Genomic DNA, 22,113 nt, shown 5'->3' on the forward strand with positions numbered 1-22,113 from the left:
ACAAATTGCTGCTTATAATTTAAAACTAACTCAAAATAATATCCCAATAGCATCTAACACACTCACACTCCACTGCTGTCTATCTCCATACACTGGTCTTTTTAAGAAGAACAATCTGAAGCTGGGCACGGTGGCAGCATTTGTCCCAGCTACTTAGGAGGCTGAGGCAGGAGGGACCACTTGGGCTCAGAATCTGAGGCCACACTAGGCAACATAGTGAGACTCTGTCTCATATAAAATACATACACATGGTCTGGAGCTGCAGCTCAGTGGTAGAGCACACTTAGATATATAATTATATAGATATATTAGTTACAATTATATAGATTTATAATTATATAGATATATAATTATATATATCTAGGTAAACTCACTTTTAGCGATAATGGTGAACTCCTTCACTCTTTCCAACACATTTATCAAGCACCCACCAAATGCAAAGCACCTTTCTAACTACCAGGGATGCAGCACTGAAACAAAACAGACAAGGCCCCAACCCTAACCTGTCTTTAGTGACAGACAAGGAACAAAGCAAACGTCTGATAAAGAAAAATAAAGCAGAGCCATGGAAACAAGGAGGGCAGCGATAAGCAAGGGAAGCCCAACATAAAAGCAGATGCTTGAGCAGAGACCTGGAATGTGCGTGGCTGGGAGTGGCTGGGGACTGAGGCGAGGAAAAGCAAACCCAGAAGTCAAGAAAGAAGATGGGGCGCACGTCACACAGGGCCTGGGTCACCCTTGTAAGGAATCTGCCTTTACTTCCAGGTGAAAGAGGAAGCCACTGAGAGGTTGTGAGCAAAGGAGTGACATGACCCCCACACCTGAAAGGTGCCCACTGTGCAGTTGCTGCTAGGTTATGGCCTACTGTAATAATCCACAAGGAAAGTGACCTCATTTTAGGCCAGGTGATAGCCATGGAAGTCACACCAAATGGTCTAATTCTGAGTATACTTTCATTAGAGCCAACAGGATTTGAAGATGATCAGGACATAGGGGCGTGATTCTGAGCATCTAGAAGGATTGTACTGCCATCACACAAAAGACCACCGAAGGAGGGGTGGTTGGGGGAAAATTGGATATGGAATATGTTAACTTTGCAATGCCTGACATCCAATAGATGTCTAAAGATGATTTCAGAAATAATAGGAAGCCAGGAACATGCCTTATGCCTGTAAGCCCAACAACTTGGGAGGCTGAGACAGGAGGATCACAAGTTTGAGGCCAGCTTGGGAAACATAGCAGGACGTTCCCCTACACACACCCCGTCTCAAAATCCATGAGTGCATAAAATCACAGAGGAGTGGGTACAGATGATCCAGATGTTAGGTCTGGAGTTGGGCCTGAGAATCAGTTGAGAGGTGAGGATTAGCCAGCACTTAAATCCTGGGGAGGGGACTAGGGGCATCCTAGCAGCAAGGAACAAAAGGTGTGGACAGCTGACAGGGCTGGTGGTTCATGGCCACATTCAACCTCTGCAGGCTGACTGGAAAGAAGAATGCAGAGGTGAGAATCAAAGAATTTCCGAGTTTTAGAGACATTTTATTGTTAAGGGAATATAAACATGAGGTGGTAATTAAGGGAATGGGGACAAGGAGGAGCAATGCCAACATGTATTCATGTTTGCACACTGATTGGTACATTCTAGCAGACAATGACACAGGAGAGGGACACCTACTGGTTGAGTGCCCTTAAGTGTGTGGAAGATGAAATCCAAGGGGAAGGCTGACTTTGGCTACCAGCTGAATGATTCCTCCCCATCTAGGGAACATGGAATGGGCTGGTCAGAGAGAGGCTCCTAGACATGGTTGCTCAAGACAGTGGAGGCAGGAGCATGACCTATATAAAGTCCCTTCTAACTAGTTTTATTTCTTAGTAAAACTATAAATAAGGCCACCAAGTGAAAACTCAAGAGGGAGTGGGGGGCAGTGAGGGACACAAAGGTTCAGCACCAGCTCCTACTCATTCAGAGTGGAATAAGCCAGAGAAGTCTCAGACCACCAAGGGCAGACAGCCACTGTTTAGCACTCGCCATCTTTTGGGTAGATTCAGCCACATGTATTTCCTACAAAAAATCTGAAGCTAACTTTCAATAACAATTAGTGAAATCAATTTCAAATAACATAACCGTTAAAAACATAATCAGTGGGCTGGGATTGTGGCTCAGAGATAGAGCTCTTGCCTAGCATTCATGAGGCACTGGGTTTGATCCTCAGCACCACATAAAAAACAAAGGTATTGTGTCCACCTACAACTAGAAAATAAATTAAAAAACAAAACAAAACATAAATCACCTAGGGCACTGCCGGTCTTCCAAGAGGTTATACTTTACAAATGTTGGACTCACTTTCTTTTTCAAACAAAATCACATCACTAAACCTTCTGGTCTTTTTGCCCTAGCTGTCTATTCAAATGAGCAACTACTCTCTCTCTTCTTGCATGAAGTGAACTGAACAGCACACATGAATCAGAAGGGAACAGGCCTCACCTCTTATTCTCCTCCTTCTCCATTAATAGACTACTGGACAGACACTGCGCCAGGAGTTCCTGGGCAGAAGCTCCTCGCATCAGATCCTCTGCACTGAGACTCCGCTCCTCTGGGTCACACTCTTCATTCCTCTTCCCTTTATGGTGCACGTGAAGTAACGGAGTAGGAAAATTGCTTGCAGAATAATGAAAAGACTTTATCCCCAAACTGTAAGTACATGTTTTGAAATGCTTATGGTCAGGAAAGTGGGAGAAAGGATTCCTACAGCACTGCAGAGCATATGGGCAAGTCACACACATGCACCCACCCTAAGCAGTCACAAGCCTCAGACCTCCTGTGACGGATCAAGCCTGGGTCAGTCCTGTACCTGCCTCTAGAATTCCCTCAATTCAGGGAATGGGGCTCAGAGAGAAGGTAGCCCCCTGACTGCTGAGTGATCTTCACGCACAGCAGGATCAAGAGACATTGTTGCTCCTGGAATCTTCTGCTCTCATGGGGCAGCTGGGCTCTTAGAGCTTCTCCACTTTGGGTCTTGCTTCCCATCCCAGGGTTCTATACAGATTCTCTATTTTGCCCTGCTTTGGCCTATATTGCCCCTGTTCTTACACTTTACATCTAGCTCTTGGATCCGTCTGGAAGAATGTCTGCGAATGGTTGGAGAGGGGTTCTAATGGTTCTTTCTAAAGAGATGGCAATGTCTGCCCTTTCACAACTAATCTGACTTGGCACTGCAGTCCTGTCACATACAGTTCTATTCCTGGACTTTCCATTCTGGTCTGTAATACACCAGCATTACCATCTGGTTTTAAGTGTTGTAGCTTTACCATATATTTTGATATTAGACTAAGCAGACCTTCTTTCTTAGTCTTAGTCAAAATCTTCTCAGCGATTGCTACCTATTTTATTATCCTGAAGAATTTTAGAATTAATTTGTCAATATCAGTGGGAAATATTATTGGCCTTTGATTAGCAATGCCCTGACTTTATGACTGGCACTGGCACCTTTATAACATTGCATATTTTTAATGTCAAAAGCTAGTCTATGTCTCATTTATTCAGGGTTCCTTTGCACATTCAAGCCTCTGAACACTCCCTTGCTGGGGTTAAGGCGTTGCCTGTCAATTCATGATGACATGGGTTTGTGCTGTTGTGAGAATTTTTTATAGGTTGTCAGTCATCTATCTGAACTCTGGACAGTCCTAAGGGATCAGCTGTGGGTTATCACAGACTGACGGGTACACTGTCTGGAAATTATAGTTCTCCTTTGATAATTTTTGCCCATCTATCCCATGTCACTACAGTAGTCAGGATCCAGGACAATAGGCAGCAGCAGTGACAACATGAACAACAAATGCTGCTTGTTTTGCTGTTTTCTGTTTTTTCTTTTTTTCCTTTCCTTTTTGGTAGTTTAATGGATTTTTTTTTTTTTTTTTTTTTTTACTGAAACTTCATAATAACATCAAGAATGAGTGTAAGTTTTAATAAATACATTTCAACAACTAATAAAATGATCTCTTATTTTCATATTGTGGCAAAAGACTACATTAATAGATTTCTACTGTTGATATTGTTTATCTTGTGAGAAAGACCACTTGGGAATTTTTTTAGATGTTACAAGACTGCATATACCACACACTTTACTTGGTATTTTTAAGCCAGGTTTGTGGGACAAGGTACCAATCTTCTCATTTGCACTCTCCCAACTGGATATGACTTCAGGGTCAGGCTCATCTGATAAATTAAGTGACATGCCTCTGAGTTTGTTTTAGAACAGTTCTGTGACAACAGAATGATCTATGCTTTAAGGATCATCAAAACTGACCCACGATGGGCGAGATTCTGTGTGCCAAATGCCAATTTCCACAGTGTACTTTTGGATAAGAACAATATGATTTAGGACAGCAACAGAAACACACTGAACATGGAACTCACCGTCCTTGACTCAGCTGTAGCTCCTTCTGTGTCTGCACTCTGGCTTGTTCCCATGACAAAGGAACATCGTAGTTTTTCAAATGGTTTTTAAAAAAATATACACATATCTGACCATCTTCACTCAATGCCTCTGAGAAAACAATACAAAAATAGATTAAAAACATTATCAAAAGAGCAACAGGTCGCCACTTGGCATTTGCTCAGACTTACTGATTTAAGGACAGCCTTCTGACTAATACTACTTCCATGCTTTGGTCATTTCAACACTCCGAGTGTTCACGAGCCACTCAAGGTCCAGACAGCTCATGTCCAGACTGTGGTAGCACCAATAACAACTCTCAGAGCTACAGATCTCCTCTAATTAGAATCAACTTAGGAGGCCTGTTTCAGGCAGGGGAATCCAGGTCTCCTGGAACCTTCTTAGTTCTTCCCAATGTTTACACGTCACCTGGAAGTCACTGGACTTAGAGGGATGTCCTAAGGAAATGGAGACTGGGGAAAAGAAGCAACGTCAAATAAATACAATCCTTTGCTAAAACGGAACCAGGAAAGTCTCATGAGGACCTATAGCGCCAAGCTCCAACTACCTGAGATGACAGGAAGCCTGGGGGGCATCCAATCCCTCAGCTTGTGGTTGATGCACAAGGCAATAATGTCATCCCAAGGAATCTCCTCGACAGAGGGTCCTGCCCCCTGGTCCATTGAGGGGCTCTTGTTCTTCCACCTGCGGTATGTTCTGCGGAGTAGGTTTTCCACCTGTGATTGGAGGACGGGCTGCGTCTGGCGTGAGCTGGGGATCTGGGAGGTATACTGGACAACCATGGAGCATACAGGAAGCCAGGGTGCTGAAGAGAAAGTGCCTCATGAATTATAGGTTTGACCAAAGTATAGGTGAAAATGTACATGAAAATGTTAATACTATCTCTGTTAGGTAACAGCAACTGTATAGTTGGTAGTCTGCTTTCAAATATACACACAGCAGAACCACAGCTGTTGAGGGAAAGAAGAGCTTGCTCCCAAGGCCCACCCTAGATACTCTTGACAACATGGATCTATGGCTACCCGGGAATCATATTTATAACAAGCAGCCAGGAAAATCTCGGGTAGGTGGTCTTGGTTTCCCCTGGGGAACACCACCTAGCTGAGGACACAGAGGGCTTCCATTGAGTGGTTCACTTCCCTTCAGGTTTCTTGAATGATGAGAATTTGGAAGGGTACCTGAGGCCCAAAGTGAGTATGCATGCTGAGGCCCCACACTCTGCCAGATAAGTAGCCATCAGGCTCATTACCTAACACCAGCATTCATGTGTGAAGAAGCAACCCCTGCCATGCTAGGCTTGAGCCAACTGAGGTGACCTACGGATGCTCCATCACAATGGCCCAAAGGCCTGGCCCAGGAACAGTAGGCACAGGCAGGATTCAAAGGAACATGGACATGAATCAGAACTGATGTCACGGTCCCAGCAGAGCCAACAGCTCAAGGACAACTTCTGTTCCAATAACTGGGACCTATGAGGAAGGGCAGCCGGGGGCTAGTGCTGGGAAAAGATCAAGAGTCCCCACTCCATAAAAATCCCTGGCTCCTTAAACCAATGAACGCAAAGGCAGGTGCAGGTGGATGCACAGTTGAGGTGGACTGCAGACCTCACACTGAACCCAGTACATGCGGGATGGTCACATCAAGAAGAAAACATGAGGCTCTGCTACAGCCAGCCCTCCACTTCTCTCTCAGTATAAACACACACCTGCTGCAGGTGGAAGGTCCATCTGTGGGAGCTGGAACCCAAGCACAGCCTGCTTCAGCCAAGCCAGGTGCTCTGGGGAGTTCCAGTGAAGGTGAGGAAGCAGCTGGCTACCTCCTGCCTCAGCAAACTCAGTGACAGGCCATGACAAGTCACATAGCTGCTCAGAGGACACCACAGAGGCCAGGAACTGCAGCACACTGTTAAAGAGCTCAATGATGGCACTGGGCTCCTGTGAGGCCAGGCCACCCAGACGTCTCTCTCTTCTGTCATGGAAAAACCGACCACTAAATTCATGGCCAATCCCATCCTCAATGTACTGAATAAGAGTCTGGCAACAAAGGTCAAGAACGTGGGGGCAGCGAGAGACCAGCCACTGCACTGCCTGAGAAACCTAAAAAGCAAAGACAGTTGGGAAAGATATGGTTAAATAATTCACAATGGTTTTCAAAAACAGTTTTCTGAAATGATTTGGTACTTTACTCATAACTGATTGAGGTAGATGCCACCATAGTACCAGGCTTTAACCACAGGTAGTAGGAAGGGCCTATAAGGTTCTTCTGTGATTGAGTGGCTGTCTAGGGCCCTGGAGACACACCCAGCAACAGCACAAGAGTGTGTCCCCACCTGGACCATCCAGCTAAGGAGTGGGGCCTGCAGGAACTCCCTGTAACGGCCCAGGGCCCCAGAAAACCATCCCTGCACATCCTCTTTACCACACACAAAAATGGAAGGCATATCTCTTGGCCAAAGAACTAACAGCTTCATTACATGCCAGGATGCCTTCACACCTACAGTTATCTTCCTTTCTGAAGTTATTTTTATTTTTATTCTTAGTACTTCTTTCTCCAGGTACAATTAGTCAGCTGTCATCTCACATGTCTTTACATATTTCATGGACGACCACTCTAGAAAAATAACACTGGTATCTGATGTTGCCATATAAGGCATAAATGGTCATATTTTAAATTCATAAAAACAATACTAAGCTACTTAGAAGACGAAGGCAGCAGGATCACAAGTTTGAGGCCAGCCTCAGCAACTTAGCAAGACCTGGATTCAAAATAAAAAATAAAAAGAACTGTGATAAAGTGTCCATAAGATCTATCCTAACATGGAGAGGGTGGGGGTAAAATTTATATGAACAATTTGATTTGCTGTAGATAGCAGAATATGGGCAAATTTTATCTTTTATTTTGAATCCTGCTTATATCTTTAGAAAATTATGTAGATAAAACAAAATTAAAATATATATTAATATATATATAAAACTTCAGATAGATCAGAAGGGAAACAAAAAAAAATTATCTTGATGGACCTTTAAAGATGATGAAACCTAGATGGGAGCAGTGGCAAATGCGTGTACATCTCAGTAACTCGGGAAGCTGAGGCTGGAAGATCGCAAATTCAAGACCAGACTCAGCAACTTAGGATGTTTAAAAACTTAGTGAGACCCTGTCTCAGAATAAAAAATAAAAGGAATGGGGATACAGCTCAGTGGTAGAGCACCCCTGGATTCCATCTCTAGTACCGCAAAAAAAAAAAAAAAAAAACCCTTACCTTCATGGTGCCTTGTAAATCATTAATAGAATTAGGAATCTCAGTAACAGTGTAATCTGAAATCAGCTTAGCTGAAACCAAGTCCTGTAGCATCAGACCTTTAAGATAAACAGATGACAGTCATATGTCTGCACTTGCTTGCACACCTGACACCTCACAGTGCTGACCCCACCCTACCCAGCAGTGGAGAGATGCAGTGGGTCTCCAGTCTCAGTAGTTCCTAACACCACTGCTTACACCCATGGCTCCACTCATTTATTAAGCAACGCTAGATCATAAAAGAGACTTCCTTCACAAACCATCCTCCACTTCCTTCCTGACATCATCCCTTCCGGAGCTGGGCACAAGGACCACCAGTGGAAGTGCAGGCTGAAAGGGTTTGGCCTGCAGGAGCTGCTTGAGCTGCAACAAGGCCGATAGCCAGTACACATCCTCCTCTGCCACGTCGTCACTCTTCACTTTGGGGGCAAGCAGCAGCATGAGCCCACTGGCTCCCAGGAGGTCCTTCTGGGTCTCCACAGCATCAAGGGCACCGTCACTGAGGGTACCACAGGCCACCTGCAACAGCACCCAGACCATCATGATGGATGCTCCAGGGAACAAGTTAGTGGAATATGGTCTGCCCCAGAGCAACTGCAGCCTAAGATCCCCAAGCACCAAACATTCACTATGCTCTGGACAGGCTAGGCCAGCCTTCCTTTATGAGACCATAAATTAAGTGTGAAAAACATCCAGGTCAATAGATAATTTAACCTCTAGTAAGAGCTATTTGACTATATTTCTATAATCTTTTTTGGTACTGGGGATTGAACTCAGGCACTTAACTTGATCACTGAGTTACATCCCCAGCCCTGTTTTATTTAGAGACAGGGTCTTACTGAGTTGCTTAGCACCTCGCTTTTACTAAGGCTGGCTCTGAACTTGCAATTCTCCTGCCTCAGCCTCCCAAGCCACCACTGTGCACAGCTCACATTTCTATAATCTTAATGAACCTTAAACAGGTATAAAACAGTTAAGTTCATGATGCAAAAAATGGGAAAGGCAAGCCAGCAGCAAACAAGGGATTCTGATGCTTTTCTAGAGAGCAATAACGAGATGGGTCAGAGAAGCAGAGGGAGCTAGCTTCATAAAAGGCTGCTGGGGGCACTGGCCACCCCTAACCCCACCCTGAGATCACCAGAAACTACCCAGGAAGAGTGGGATAAGTCCTTTCTAAAGAAACTAAATAGCCCACAGAACAGGTATTCAGCTCCAGACAGTTGGGGGGTCCCCCTAAAAAAGGTTGGCTTGCTAAACTTCTTGCCAACCTTTATGGTCTCACTCAGGTATAGCTGGACAGTCTCAGCTAAGGTATTAGAGGAGTTTCCAGCACAAAAGAGACCCAGGGGAAACAGATGGTACACAGAACATATGCAAATGTAGATCTAAAAATCCCCGTCTTCCTCAAAGATGTAATCAATGCATCCCCAAATAGAAATGAGATGCTATAAGGAAATCTTCCAGAACACATCATACCAAAAATAAGAAAAAGGATAAGAGGAACATATGATCAATTGATGAGGTCCAGCATCTATCAAATAGGGGCTTCAGAGTGAAATGAAAATAGAGAAGGAAAGTAGGTGACATAGGGACACAAAAACTGTCACAAAAATGAAATGAGTCTCCAGCCCTGGGTGTGCTGGTACATGCCTGTAATCCAGGCAACTTGGGAGGCTAAGGCAGGGGAATCACTAGTTTGAGACTAGCCTTGGCAACTTAGTGACACTCTTGTCTCAAAATAATGATTTTTAAAAAGAAAGGCTCTGGGGCTGGGATTGTGGCTCAGTGGTAGAGTGCTTGCCTACCATGCAATAGGCACTGGGTTCGATCCTCAGCACCACATAAATGTAAAAATAAAGATATTGTGTTCACCTAAAACTAAAAAATAAATACTTAAAAAAAAAAAAAGAAAAGAAATGATCTGGGTATGTAGCTCAGTGACAAAGCACCCCTGGATTCAATCCCTAGTACAAGAGAAGAGGAAAGAGTAAAGGAAAAGAGAGTTCTCTGACATCTCAATAGCAATCATAAATGCTAGGTGACAATAGAGCAAAATTGATAGAAAAATAATTTTCTATAATTTTAAAAACCTTGATAAACTAAGAAACAAATGTAAGGATAAAACAAATATATGTTTTCAGAAAGGAAAGGACCTGGAAAATCCCCCTTCTATGCATCCTTCCTTTGAAGCAGCTGGAAAACATACCATCAAACGACGACTAAACCAAGAGAAACCACTGCTGCTGCTGCTAATGATGAAATAAGCAAGGTCCTGGTATCAGCCAGGAAATGTTTTAAGAACTCTGCACGTACAAACTCATTTCACCTCAAGGGCCTGATGAGCATCATGCCACATATTAGGTGCACTGCGTTACATGGCTTATTTTAACTTCTATGACTAAAACAGATAATATCAGAGAATGAAACAGATGTATCAATCAGAGTATCCCTACAAAAGTGGCACAGAGATGCTAAGGAGCTTTCTCAAGGTCACAAAACTAGCAGGTGGAAGAACAGAGACAGATGCTCACAAGGATGGCTCAAAGATGCATGCTATTTGTATAGAGGTCCCAGTAACAGCCATACCCTGGTAGAAGCTATCAGCCCAGGGTAGAACAAGAGGATGGCACTTTCTCAGAGGGAGGGCTCCAAGGAAAGAAGAGACGTGGATATATCAGGTCAAGTGACAGAACATGTGGAAAACTCTACCGAGATATATATAGTCTACACAATAACAATTAAAAAGATACAGAGAATCTATGTAAGTGAGGAAAGAAGGCATCTATTAAAGAAAAAAAAAGATGTCATAGAAGAACACTTCTGGTTCAGAGACATCAAAATGGGACCCCACTTGCTGAAGTAATAATAAAAGGGATGGTATAGCTATTCTGGGAAGATGATGGGACCCTGATATAAAAGGTCTCTCCTCACCTAGGTTGGTGTGTAACACCAAGTTGGCCCCCACATCCCACCTCCTAGTACCTATACCTTGCAGAGTCCTCTGCCCTGAATATAGGGTGGGCCCAATGACTCCCTTCCAACAGAGAGAATCTAACACAATGGGTATCACGTCTATAACTAGGTCATGAAGAGACTTGGACTTCCATTTTGGCCACCCTGTTTTCCTCACTCACTGCCATGTTGTGAGTTCCCTCATGGAGAAGCCATGGCATGCAGTGGAGAAAGTCTCTGTCCACAGCCTCCAAGGAAATGCAGCTTTTAGACAAGCTTTCTGATGAGACCATAAAACAAGCCAACATCTTGATTTCCATCTTGTGAGAGATCCTGAGTCATAGGACCCAGCTAAACTGTATTTGGATACTTAACCCATAGAAACCATAAGATAATAATATTTGTTATTCTGAGCCAGTCCTGAAGGAGAGAGAGAAAACAGACTGGACTCATTGTGAGCATTCCTCCAGACACTCAGACCAGCTAGTCCTCAGGAGACTCTGGTACTGCGACTAAGACTGTCACATTATAGAACAAGTGAGGTCAAGTGCCATGCCTAGACTCAGAGCTGGCCAGAGTAGTGGCCACTGACACCAAGTCTGTTCAACATTGAAGTCTATACTTTCAAAGGACACATCTGGTTTCATTTTCAAATATGAATGCTGAAACCTAAAACTAATTTATATAGGTTTAAATCTAATGAAGTTCTCATTAAACCAAACTTTCCAGAGAACCAATCAGTTCAGTACATAAAATGCCTACAAAGAACAAAAATGAAACTTTGTAATAGAAAACCTAGGCCAACTTCAGTATTCTCAAAGAGGTCTGTGACACTAAGCTCACTGCTTGCTGTAATTTTAATCTGCAGTGTCCCCCAAGGCCCACGTGTTAAAGGCTTGAACCCCAGCTTGGTGCTATAGGGAGGTAGTGAACCTGTAAGAGGTGATGGCCTAGTGGAAGGTCTTCAGGTCACTGAATGCATTCCTTTGAAGGGGACAGAACCCAGCCCCTTCCTCTCTCCCTATCTTTTGCTTCCCAGCCAATTGTTCCCACAATGATGGGAACTGTCTCACCACAGGCCCAAAGCAGTAGGGCCAACTGATCATGAACTCAAATCTCTAAACTGTAAACCAAAATAAATAAACCTTTTCTTTTAATAAGCTGATTATCTCAGGTATTTGATATAGTAACAGAAAGCTACTTAATGTATTCATATACTAGATTCCAGCCTGGAGGCTCTCACCAAATATGGTTACGGGTTATCATCAAGACATGAGGAAGGCCAAGCATGGTGGTGCATGCCTGCAACCTCAGCTACTCAGGAGGCAGAGGCAGGGAGATGACAAGTTTGAGGCTAGCCTGGATAATTTAGTGAGACCCTGTCTCAAAATAAAAAGAGCTAGGGATGTAGATCAGTGTAGAGTGCCCCTAGTCCATCCCTAGTACCACCAAAAACAAAATAAAAGACACAAGAAAAGACAGAACCAACACTTGCTTCTCAGCCTCACAGTCTTTCAAAAACACTTTAAAGAATAAATAGCGGGCTAGGGTTGTGGCTCAGTGGTAGAGTGCTTGCCTAGCATGCATGATGCACTGGGTTCAATCCCCAGAACCACATAAAAAAAACTAAGAGGCTAGGGTTGTGGCTTAGCAGTAGAGTGCTCGCTTCACACATGTGAGACCCTGGGTTCGATCCTCAGCACAACATAAAAAAAAAAAAAAAAAAATAGATAAAATAAAGGTACTGGGTCCAATTACAACTAAAAAAAATATTTAAAAAACTAAATAAACAAAGGTATTGTGTCCAACTATAAAATATTTTTAAAAAAGAATAAGTAGCACTTATATAACTAAAAATACTTTAAAAAAATACTACTAAAAATATTTAAAAAAAAGAATAAGCAGCACTTATATAATTCTAGTGATGCCTGAGAGTGAGTGAAAATTAAAAAACCATGGAGATAGATTCACAAAGTGAATATTGCTCACCTTTATACACACATTGACAGAAACTGTCTGATCCCCTTTGCTGCTGAGTGCATTAAATATTGTGAGTGTCTGGATATCACCAGCATTATTAGAACACATGTCACCAACTGAACCATCATCTCCCATGAACTTGGCTTTTAGCCAATTTGCTAGAATTCTGTAGATAAAAAAAAAAAAAAAAAAAAAAAACAACACTTAAAGAAGAATCTGATTCTAACTTTGAACTATAAATATTTTCAAGAAAAGAAGACATACCACACAGACCCTAGGGCCACAGACACCAACTCTTATTGTGAGGTTGACATGGACCAAACAGGGTGTCATTTAAAACAGAGCTGGGGAGGCTGGCGTTATATATAGCTCAGCGGTAGAGCGCTTGCCTCATACTTGTGAGATACTGGGTTCAATCCTCAGCACCACATAAAAAATAAATAAAGATATTGGGTCCATCTTTAAAAAATATATATCTTTGGAAAAAATAAAATAAATAAAACAGAGCTGGGTCCTACAGGGTTGTATTTGGGCAAGAAAAGAAGAAACTCATGGAACTATCTCATTCTGATGTGACTGAAGATTCAGTACTAAGGAAAGATTGTGAACAGAAAACATCCCTGGAGTTTGAAATACACATTTTACAGAAACACATTTCTCATGCCTGAAACCTTAAAGATTTCCTAAGTGGTGTACATTTCCTAATGAACTTAGTAAATTAGAAATAGGTGTTTTAAGAAATGAATAAGTATTTTTAAAATGCCACAACTCTTCATTGTTTAGTTGTCCTATGAGACGAACATCATGATTTCCTCCTTCCTTATCCCAATGATAAACTGCTTAAAAATGATATGTTCAGAGGACTCAGAGCCTCCCATATTGTGGTGGGAGTGTGAAATAGGGCAGCTACCATGGGATACATTATGGCAGTCCCTCAAAGACTTAAACAGAGTCATCATTACCATAGTGATTCCTCTCCTAGGTATAACATGTCCACACAATAAATAGGTGGATGTCCAAAGTAGCCTTATTCATAATAGCCAAAGAATGGACAATCCAAATATCAACTAACAAAATATGGTAAATTTATACACGCCTCAACACGGATGAGCCTAGAAAACAGGCTTAGGGAAACATGTCAGTCACAAAAAACTACATATCATATGATTCTATTTATATAAGATGTCCAGATTAGGCAAATCCATAGGAAAAGAAGAAAAAACAGTAGTTGCCAGGAGTTGGGGGTAGGAGAGAATGGAGACTGAAAATGAAAATATGACTTTTACTTAGGTAAAAAAATGTTCCAGAACAAAATGATGTAGATAGTTGTAAATATAACTAAAAACTCACTGAACTCTTAAAACACACCAACACTTAAAATGGGCAAAGTTTATGCTACATGAATTAATTACATTTCAGTAAGCTATTAACAACAACAACAACAACAAAAAAGTAACATGTTCTGTACTAAGTATAAAAGTGGGATTTCTGGAAGCCATTTGGTTATAGGAAATAATGTCATTTTTTAGATCTCTTTTTTGAAATGCCAAAAGTCTTTTTTTTCCTAAGGGGAAAAAAATGGAACTATAGCAGACAAACCATAAACTTTCTTCCAAGAGTCTAAAATGAGTGGGCTCTAGTCAATACACCCAAGCATAGCTTTAATTGACAATCAACTCTTAAATGCTTTGGGACCAAGACTACTACAAAGTGGAATAAAAATTAAGATAATCAATCTAAAGTATCAACTTCGAATCATGAACAAAACATACTGCAAGTTTAAGCATTAAAATATAAGTCTGGATTGGGGCTGTGGCTCAGTGGTAGAGCACTCGCCTGGCACGTGTGAGGCCCTGGGTTCGATCCTCAACACCACATAAAAATAAATAAAATAAAGGTATTTAAAAATATGTAAGCATAATATATTTTTAAAATATATATATATCTGTTCCAGGGTTCAGACCATATGAGGCCCACAGCCCTGCCTGGCCAGTGCTCTCAAGAAATCACACTATCAGTGTTCACAACACTGTCAGACCTGCCAGGACTCCCCGGGGACTGCTCTTCTCCATCAGGTAGCACTAGTACCAACTTCCAGAACACGCGCTCCCGCCTCTCAGGGAAGTGCTCAGCCACAAGGGATGGAAGGTCCAGAGGTGCCCATGCAGCATTGCTGGAAGGGAAAGACCACAGTGGTTAATCCCATGTACCTGCCTCAGAGGAGAAGCACATACAATAGGGCCAACAGACCTCAGCAGCTGCTGGTGGAAGTGCTGAACCTTCATCTGGTGAGCTGTCATGTTTCTGAGCCGCCTCAACCTACAAAGGAAGAGAGAATAACAGCATGCTCATGCCACAGAAGGGACTTTAGAATATTTACTGGTGTTTCTGAATGAAAAGCAATTGGCTAGTGCCTTCTTGTGTCAAGTATTAAGAAGACCGGGAAAATGTTTTCTGATAAAGAACTAGGTTAGTCAGATGACCCTTCATTCCACAGATATCCATTCAGTATCTGCTGTGAGCTGGCTATGGGAGACTTAGCAATAAGACAAAAGTCCTCTTTTAGAACACACACTCATGGGCGAGAACAACCTCTGTACTGGCTGGCACAGCTTGCAGGACATGTCAGTGTCATGGGCAATTGTAGCAGAGCAGGCAGGAGCCATGTTACATGCTGTCATCTCACTCTGATGGACAGAAGGAAATATGAGCAAAGACCTGAAGGAAAGAGAGTAGCCAGCAAGACTGTTTCTGACAGATTGAAGAAGAGGGAATGGCCTCTCCATGCCACCACAGAGCCTGAAGTGTTTGGGGGGGAGCGGTGTCTAGGAGAAGGGGTTCAGTCTATTGTACAGCACAGGATCATGAATAAGAGGTGAGGCAACCTGAATGAGATGACAAGGGACACTATCTCGGTGGGTGGAGGACTCTGGCTATAGCCATAATCCAGAGAGAAGCACTGGCAGAGATAGACCTGGTTAGGCCCTAAGTATGCTCTAAGGGTGGAGCTCAAGGAGGGTAGGTCTGAGAGAAGAATGCAAGCCCATGTCTGTGACCACAGGATGGCCACTTGGGAGCAGGACAGAGGCAAGTTGAGGAAAATTAAGATTTGGAAGTCATGCTGGGAGCTAGACAAGAGTCTAGAATGCAGAGAAGAGGTACTGCCTGGAGCTGCACCAAGGGAGATGTCAGTATGAAGGATGGGGACAGGTCAACAGAGAGAGGGGAAGAATAGAGGGCAAGGGCTGAGTTGAGGGAAGCTGGTGAAGGGTGTCAGAAAAGGAGGCCAAGGCTGAGAAGGGCAGCTGGTGAGGAGGAGGGGGACTTAAGAGAAAACTTAAGAAGCTGTGACTCCAAGGTAGCTATGGGCAGAGAAAGTGCCCCAACCTCACAGCATGCCTTACAATAACCAGACCATCCAAGCCCCTCTCGCCACCTATTTACAGATTCAGAGATGACTACAGAATCTGGTTTAAGATAAGACATGGACCTCAATGCAGTATTGCCTGCTATGGCCCCTCTATCATACCTACCCAGGGCCTGCCCACAGAGAAGCAGGGTGGCCCAGACAGGCAGTCTCAAGAGGTGACACTGACACTGGGCCTGATAACAAAGACCAAACCCCACCAGGCCAAGATTGGACAGTTTAGACCCCAGGAACTAGATATGCTCAGGGCAACTAGGAGTGGGGAGTGCTAAGGCACTGTTGCAGGAAACAGAGGGTGGAGTGTTAATCAGATACAGCAGTGAGCCTCTGGCTCCACCAATAAGAATGATATGTATGTACTTTAAAAGTGGGAAGAAAGAAAAACAGGTGATTTTGAGTCAATCACCAAACTTAATCTTTCAAGTAAAAAGTAGTATGAAATCAGAGCCCTGCTTCCCAGTAGTAAAGGAAGTCACATGTCCCTAGCTATAGAAATGACACATTCAGAATGCAGTCTCCCGCCTGTCCTCACTTCCTGATACCACTTTTCTTAACTAGCAAATGCATAGTTTAGACCAGTTCCTGGCGAAGCATTGCAGGACAGGAGCTAAGGCATGGCTGGGCACTGACCTGGTGCAGGAGATGCCCACTTTCCCTGCATGGCCCAGGTCCAAAAGGCCCTTAGCCAGGTTCTCCTCAGCAATAGGGCACTCTGCACTGGGTGCCAGTGCCTGCAACCGGTTATTCATATCCACACAGCAGGGTGCTGCAGGAAAGGCCCGCATCTGACGCCTTAGTTTCTTCCGGGCTGTAACAGCTTCCCTCCACCTGAAGGACACACAAACATATCATCATTCGAGACTAACACCATGGGACAAATGCAGATGTCATAGTTCAGCACTATGACGTGAAGAAACATGGTTTAGGGTCTTTTCCAGCAATAGTCCTTAAACTGAGAAATGAATGAGAATTAAAATATAGGCATGAGAGCAAAAAATAGCATCAAACTACTAAATATAAGAGTTAACACTGAATGGTCTCTGAAGGTTGATTCAGCAATATGGACAAAATCTAAACCCAGCAAACTCCACTGATAGGAATGTATCTTCCCACAGCATGCACATATATAGATACATGAACTGTTGGTACAAGGTGGTCTCTGCAACACTTTGTCACAGCTACAAAGAGAGGCATGTGGGAGTCTATCAACAGGGAACCAAGGTAGTATATAACTCACTTGTAGTGACATGCTACACAGTAACAGGGCAAGCTCAATGTGCTGCACTGCCAGGCCCCAAAGCACACCAAGCAGAGTAAAGATTTAGAACACAGTCGAGGGCATGATCTGCTGATAGAAGATTGCACTAGCAACTGCTGTGTCTGAGAAATGGACAAAGGTCTATCTAAAGGCACTGATGGCTCATACATGTTGAATTTAGTAAGAGTCCCTGAGTGTGGATCTGTAGAATACAGGACTCACCGCCGTAGATACTTGCAGAAGCACTGAAGTTCCTGTAGCGTCTCTTTGGCAGTCTGGAAAATTTCCTCAGCAAGAAACAAGTCCACCAATTGGGCACAGATATCCTCACAACAACGGGCCACACGAACCTTCTGGTCTGTCTCCACTGCATTCCTAGGAAACAGGGTAGTCAGTGTGGAGACACTGCACCACAGCCCAGACAAGGAGAACTGACTTTAAAAGTGACGAGTCTGTGTCCTTCATGAGGAAATGTAATTATGTCTTCATGTAAAAGTACAGATACCTCAGCAGCTTATGAGGCTGAAACAGGAGGATTTCGAATACAATGCCAGCCTCAGCCATGGCGTGGCGCTTTGTCTCTAAATAAAATACAAATAGGACTGGGGATGTGGCTCAGTGGTCAAGTGCTCCTGAGTTCAATCCCTAGTACCTCCCCCGGCCCAAGAAAAAGAAAAAGTACAGACACCTAGAAATAGAAACAAAAGTGGTATAAGATGATACAGTATATGTCCAAAAGGACCCCTGTAACAGTCAAGAAATGAACCTTTAAGTTCAAAGCCAGCTTCAGCAACAATGAGGTGCTAAGCAACTCAGTGAGACCCTGTCTCTGAGTAAAATATAAAATAGGGCTGGGGATGTGGCTCAGTGGTTGAGTGTCCGAGTTCAATCCCCTGTACCCCCACCAAAAGAAAAGAACCTTTAAGTTGGGCATGGTAGTCCACATCTATGTACTATTATAGTGGCTCAGGAGACCCGAGGCAAGAGGATTGCAAATTTAAGGCTAGCTTGAGCAACTGTCTCAAAAATTTTAAAAAAAGGTAGGGGGCTAGGGATATAGCTTAGTGTTGAAGAAATCCTGAGTTCACTCAAGTACACTATTAAAGAAAAAGAAAAAGAAGTAAACCTTTAGCCCAGCTGGACATGATGGCACACACCTATAATCCCAGCACTTGAAAGGCCGAGGCAGGAGAATCTTTTGAGCCTGGGAGCTCAAGAACAGCCTGGGCAACATATTGAGACCCCTTCTCCATAAAAAGAGAAGAAAAACAAAGGAAATATTTATCCTAATAAAATAGTTGAAAATTTTAACTTTTAAATAGCCATAAGACAACTGAAAAATCTCAACACAGAGAATTACAATTAGAAGTGTCCCAAATATATGATAAATCACTGGTGACTACTAAGGATGGTCGCCTGTGGCCATGCAGTGGTGGCCTAGGATAAAACAGTATATTATATTTTTATAACAAAATTCTATCAAACAAGAGCACAGAGGATTGTATCAAACATATAGTCACAAAATCAAAGTAGCTTCAACAGCCAATAGCTCATCCTTGGAGACAACCTGGGGCTGAGTTGACACCAAGCCTCCTCAAACTGCAGGACACTGTCTCTGCATCACAGCAAGCTAGGGCTTTTACCTCTGTCCTAACACTGTTCTGGGGTTCACAGTACACATATCACCATCATTTGTGGGGTGTCTTCCTTTATAGAAACCAGAAAAAGGCCCCAAACTATGACAGATGGAAGGAAACACTAATTAAAGATGCACAGCCTGCTGCCAGGTGTGGTGGCACATGCCTATAATGGCAGCACCTTAGGAAGCTGAGGCAGTAGGATCACAAATTTAAGGTCAGCCTCAGCAACTGAAGAGACCCTTCTCAGGCTGGGCTGTGGCTCAGTGTAGAGCACTTGCCTTCATGTGACGCACTGGGTTCGATCCTCAGTACCACATAAAAAAATAAATAAAGTTATTAAAAAAAGACCCTGCTGGGGCCGGGGCTGTGGCTCAGTGGTAGAGTGCTTGCCTAACATGTGTGAGGCCCTGGGTTCAATCCTCAGCACTGCATATAAATAAATAAAATAAAGGTATTGTGTCCAACTACAACTTAAAAAAAAAAAAAAATGACTCTATCTCGGGCTGGGGATATAGTTCAGTTGGTAGAGTGTCTGCCTTGTATACATAAGGCCTTGGGTTCAATCCCCAGCACCACAAAAAAAAAAAAAGAGAGAGAGAGAACCTGTCTCAACCATGTCCTACTTTCCTCTTCATCTCAAAAAAGGGATGTAGTTCATTACTAGAACACTCCTGGGTTCAACCCCCAGTATCAAAATAAATAAATGAAATGAAATGAAAATACAGACTGCCTGCTGGGTGAGTTCCCCATCTGCACTAGAAGTGTTAAAGCAATGTGGTCCATGGCCTTCAGGCTATATCATGGAAGCTTAAGCATAAAGACAGATACTCTTTCACAGCTGGAATGCCTTTTTTTTTTTTTTAACCGGAAACTTGGCCACAAAATTACTAACGTTCTTAAGTGAATAGCCCAAGGATGCCTTCTAACATATAAAACAAGGGAGAGTCTCCTACTTGAAAAACACTGATCGTAAACAACCTGGTGTGGAGAAGACTACACCAGTGAATCTGCCAAGACACATGACCCCACGCCCGGTGCAGGGTCCACAAGAGGAATCTGAAAGTGAGGCCCTCCCTGCTCTGCTCCCTGAAGTACAGAATTGGCAAGTCACCACTTCACTATCCAACAGATAGGCTCCTTTTCAACTGTAGGTGCAAACCTGCTATCCTGAACTGCGCCAGCCTCACAGAGTGCCTTCTAACCCTCCTCCCGCCCTCCATACCCCACACTGTAGTCCACCTGAGCCTCACTCACTTCAACTCCTGGGAGCAAGTTTCCCACACACACTCTGTCACCATGAGTTCTGTCAGCTCTGCAGTCAAGGTCTGGCTCAAATGAGTTAATACCAGCTCCCTTTCTTGTTGTAGCCTATGGATAAAAGGAAAAAAGCACAGAGTAATACTTAAGAACGAAAGTAAGTGCTAGGCACAGTGGCACAGACCTACAGTCCCAGCTAGTTGGAAGCCTGAGGCACGAGGATCCCAAGTCCAAGGCAAGCCTGGGAACCTGAGTGAAACCTGTTTCAAAATTAAGAAAACAAACTAGGAATGTAGCTCAGAGGTACAGCACCCCTAGGTTCAGTTGCCAGTACCACAAAAAATTAAAAAGTAAAAATTATTTTACTCCTTAATCATGCAGATGGAAGTGAGTGGTCCTGCCTGAGTCAGCAGCCACCTCCAGTGCAGCTTCTTTCCCTTTTTGTCCTGCTGAGGGGAAGGGCACTGTTCACAGGCTGGTACAGTCAGGGGATCCCCACCTAATCCCTGGGACAAAGTATATATGAGGGTGCTGAGTGGACCTGAAGAGGTCTAATGGCAGCACACTGGACAACAGTATCAGAATCAGGGGCCAGGGCAGTTCACCTCTGTGTCTACTCTTCAACCATGTCCTACTGCAGGGCAAGGCATACTCACCTTTCCTCTTCAGCCCGCCTCTTTTCTTCCTCCCTTCGCTCCCTTTCCTCAGTCACTTCTTCAACTGCAACATGCCTCAAAAGGCCTGTGGTTGTAGCCATTAACAGATCCTCCATGGCAGCATTAGAAACACTAAAAAGAGCAAAGTGGATAGAATTCAAACTCATGAAAAAGAAAGTCATTATAGACTATTATCAAATAGGATTGTTCCTGGAATGCAAGGATGGTTTAACCTATGAATACTAATCAATGTAATATGACCACATTAACAGAACAGAGTTAAAACACATGCACACACAATCACCTCAATTAATGCAGAAAGAATATCTAGTAAAATTCACACTAGGAACAGAAGCAAAACCCTTAAGCCATTTATGAAACACCCATAACTCACATCATACACAGTGGTGAACGCCTGAAAGCGCTTCCTCTGAGATATGGAGACAATGATGCCCACGTTTTCCACTTCAACACATTATTGAAGTTATAGCCAGAGCAATTAGACAAGAAAAAATAAGCAGCATCCAAATTGGAAAAGTAATAAAACTATATCCATTCACACATGACATGATCTTACATATAAAAAGCCCTAGGAACCCTAATAAAGAAGCTCAATAAGGTTGAAGGATAAAAATCAATATACAGTGGACAGGGAACATAGTTCAGTAGAGTGCTTGCCTAGCCTGCACAAGGTCCTGGGTTTGATACCAGCACTGAAAAAAAAGCAAAAATCAGTAGTATTTCTACATATAAACAATGAATAATTTGAAATGGAATTTTTTAAATATTCCATTTATAAGAAGCCTAGAAAATAAAAATAATGATCAGGAATAAATTTCACCAAGGAGGCAAAAGTATTGTACACTGAAAACTATTAAAACACTGCTGAAAGAAATTAAGGCTAACCTAAATGTTAAGATGACAATACCACTCAGAATAATCTATAGGTTCAGTGCAATCCTTATCAAAATCCCAATAGCATTTTTTGCAGAAATAGAAAAATGCTTTCTAAAATTAGAATGGTATATCAAGGAATCCCAAATAGCAAAACGGCCTTGAGAAAACAAGAACAACAACAACGTTAAAAGATTTATACTTTTTTTTTTAATATTTATTTTTAGTTGAAGTTGGACACAATACCTTTATTTTTATGTGGTGCTGAGGATCGAACCCAGGGCCTCACAT

At 42.9% G+C, this 22,113-nt stretch overlaps 1 protein-coding gene across 3 annotated transcripts in view; it reads right to left on the bottom strand.

The window, feature by feature from the left end:
• The window catches only part of Mcm3ap (minichromosome maintenance complex component 3 associated protein), a 44,670-nt gene that overhangs the window by 1,853 nt on the left and 20,704 nt on the right, over positions 1-22,113 (bottom strand). For 2 of the 3 annotated variants that reach the window (XM_046439177.2, XM_058577317.1), the window contains exons 15-27: positions 20,929-21,060; positions 20,270-20,383; positions 17,598-17,750; positions 16,748-16,945; positions 14,941-15,009; positions 14,729-14,863; positions 12,700-12,856; positions 8,019-8,277; positions 7,720-7,817; positions 6,163-6,553; positions 5,005-5,262; positions 4,418-4,547; positions 2,486-2,692 (exon numbers count right to left, since the gene is read on the bottom strand). In XM_046439177.2, the coding sequence (XP_046295133.1) occupies positions 2,486-2,692; positions 4,418-4,547; positions 5,005-5,262; positions 6,163-6,553; positions 7,720-7,817; positions 8,019-8,277; positions 12,700-12,856; positions 14,729-14,863; positions 14,941-15,009; positions 16,748-16,945; positions 17,598-17,750; positions 20,270-20,383; positions 20,929-21,060 (2,301 nt within the window). Of the gene's footprint in view, positions 1-1,675; positions 1,759-2,485; positions 2,693-4,417; positions 4,548-5,004; positions 5,263-6,162; positions 6,554-7,719; positions 7,818-8,018; positions 8,278-12,699; positions 12,857-14,728; positions 14,864-14,940; positions 15,010-16,747; positions 16,946-17,597; positions 17,751-20,269; positions 20,384-20,928; positions 21,061-22,113 lie in introns of all 3 variants that reach the window. The other variant, XM_046439178.2, reaches the window with a different exon arrangement.

The sequence above is a fragment of the Marmota monax genome, unplaced genomic scaffold (assembly GCF_021218885.2).
Source record: "Marmota monax isolate L192 unplaced genomic scaffold, Marmota_monax_Labrador192_F-V1.1 WCK01_AAM20220418_F8-fsc00125, whole genome shotgun sequence".
In the NCBI taxonomy this organism is placed as follows: domain Eukaryota; kingdom Metazoa; phylum Chordata; class Mammalia; order Rodentia; family Sciuridae; genus Marmota; species Marmota monax.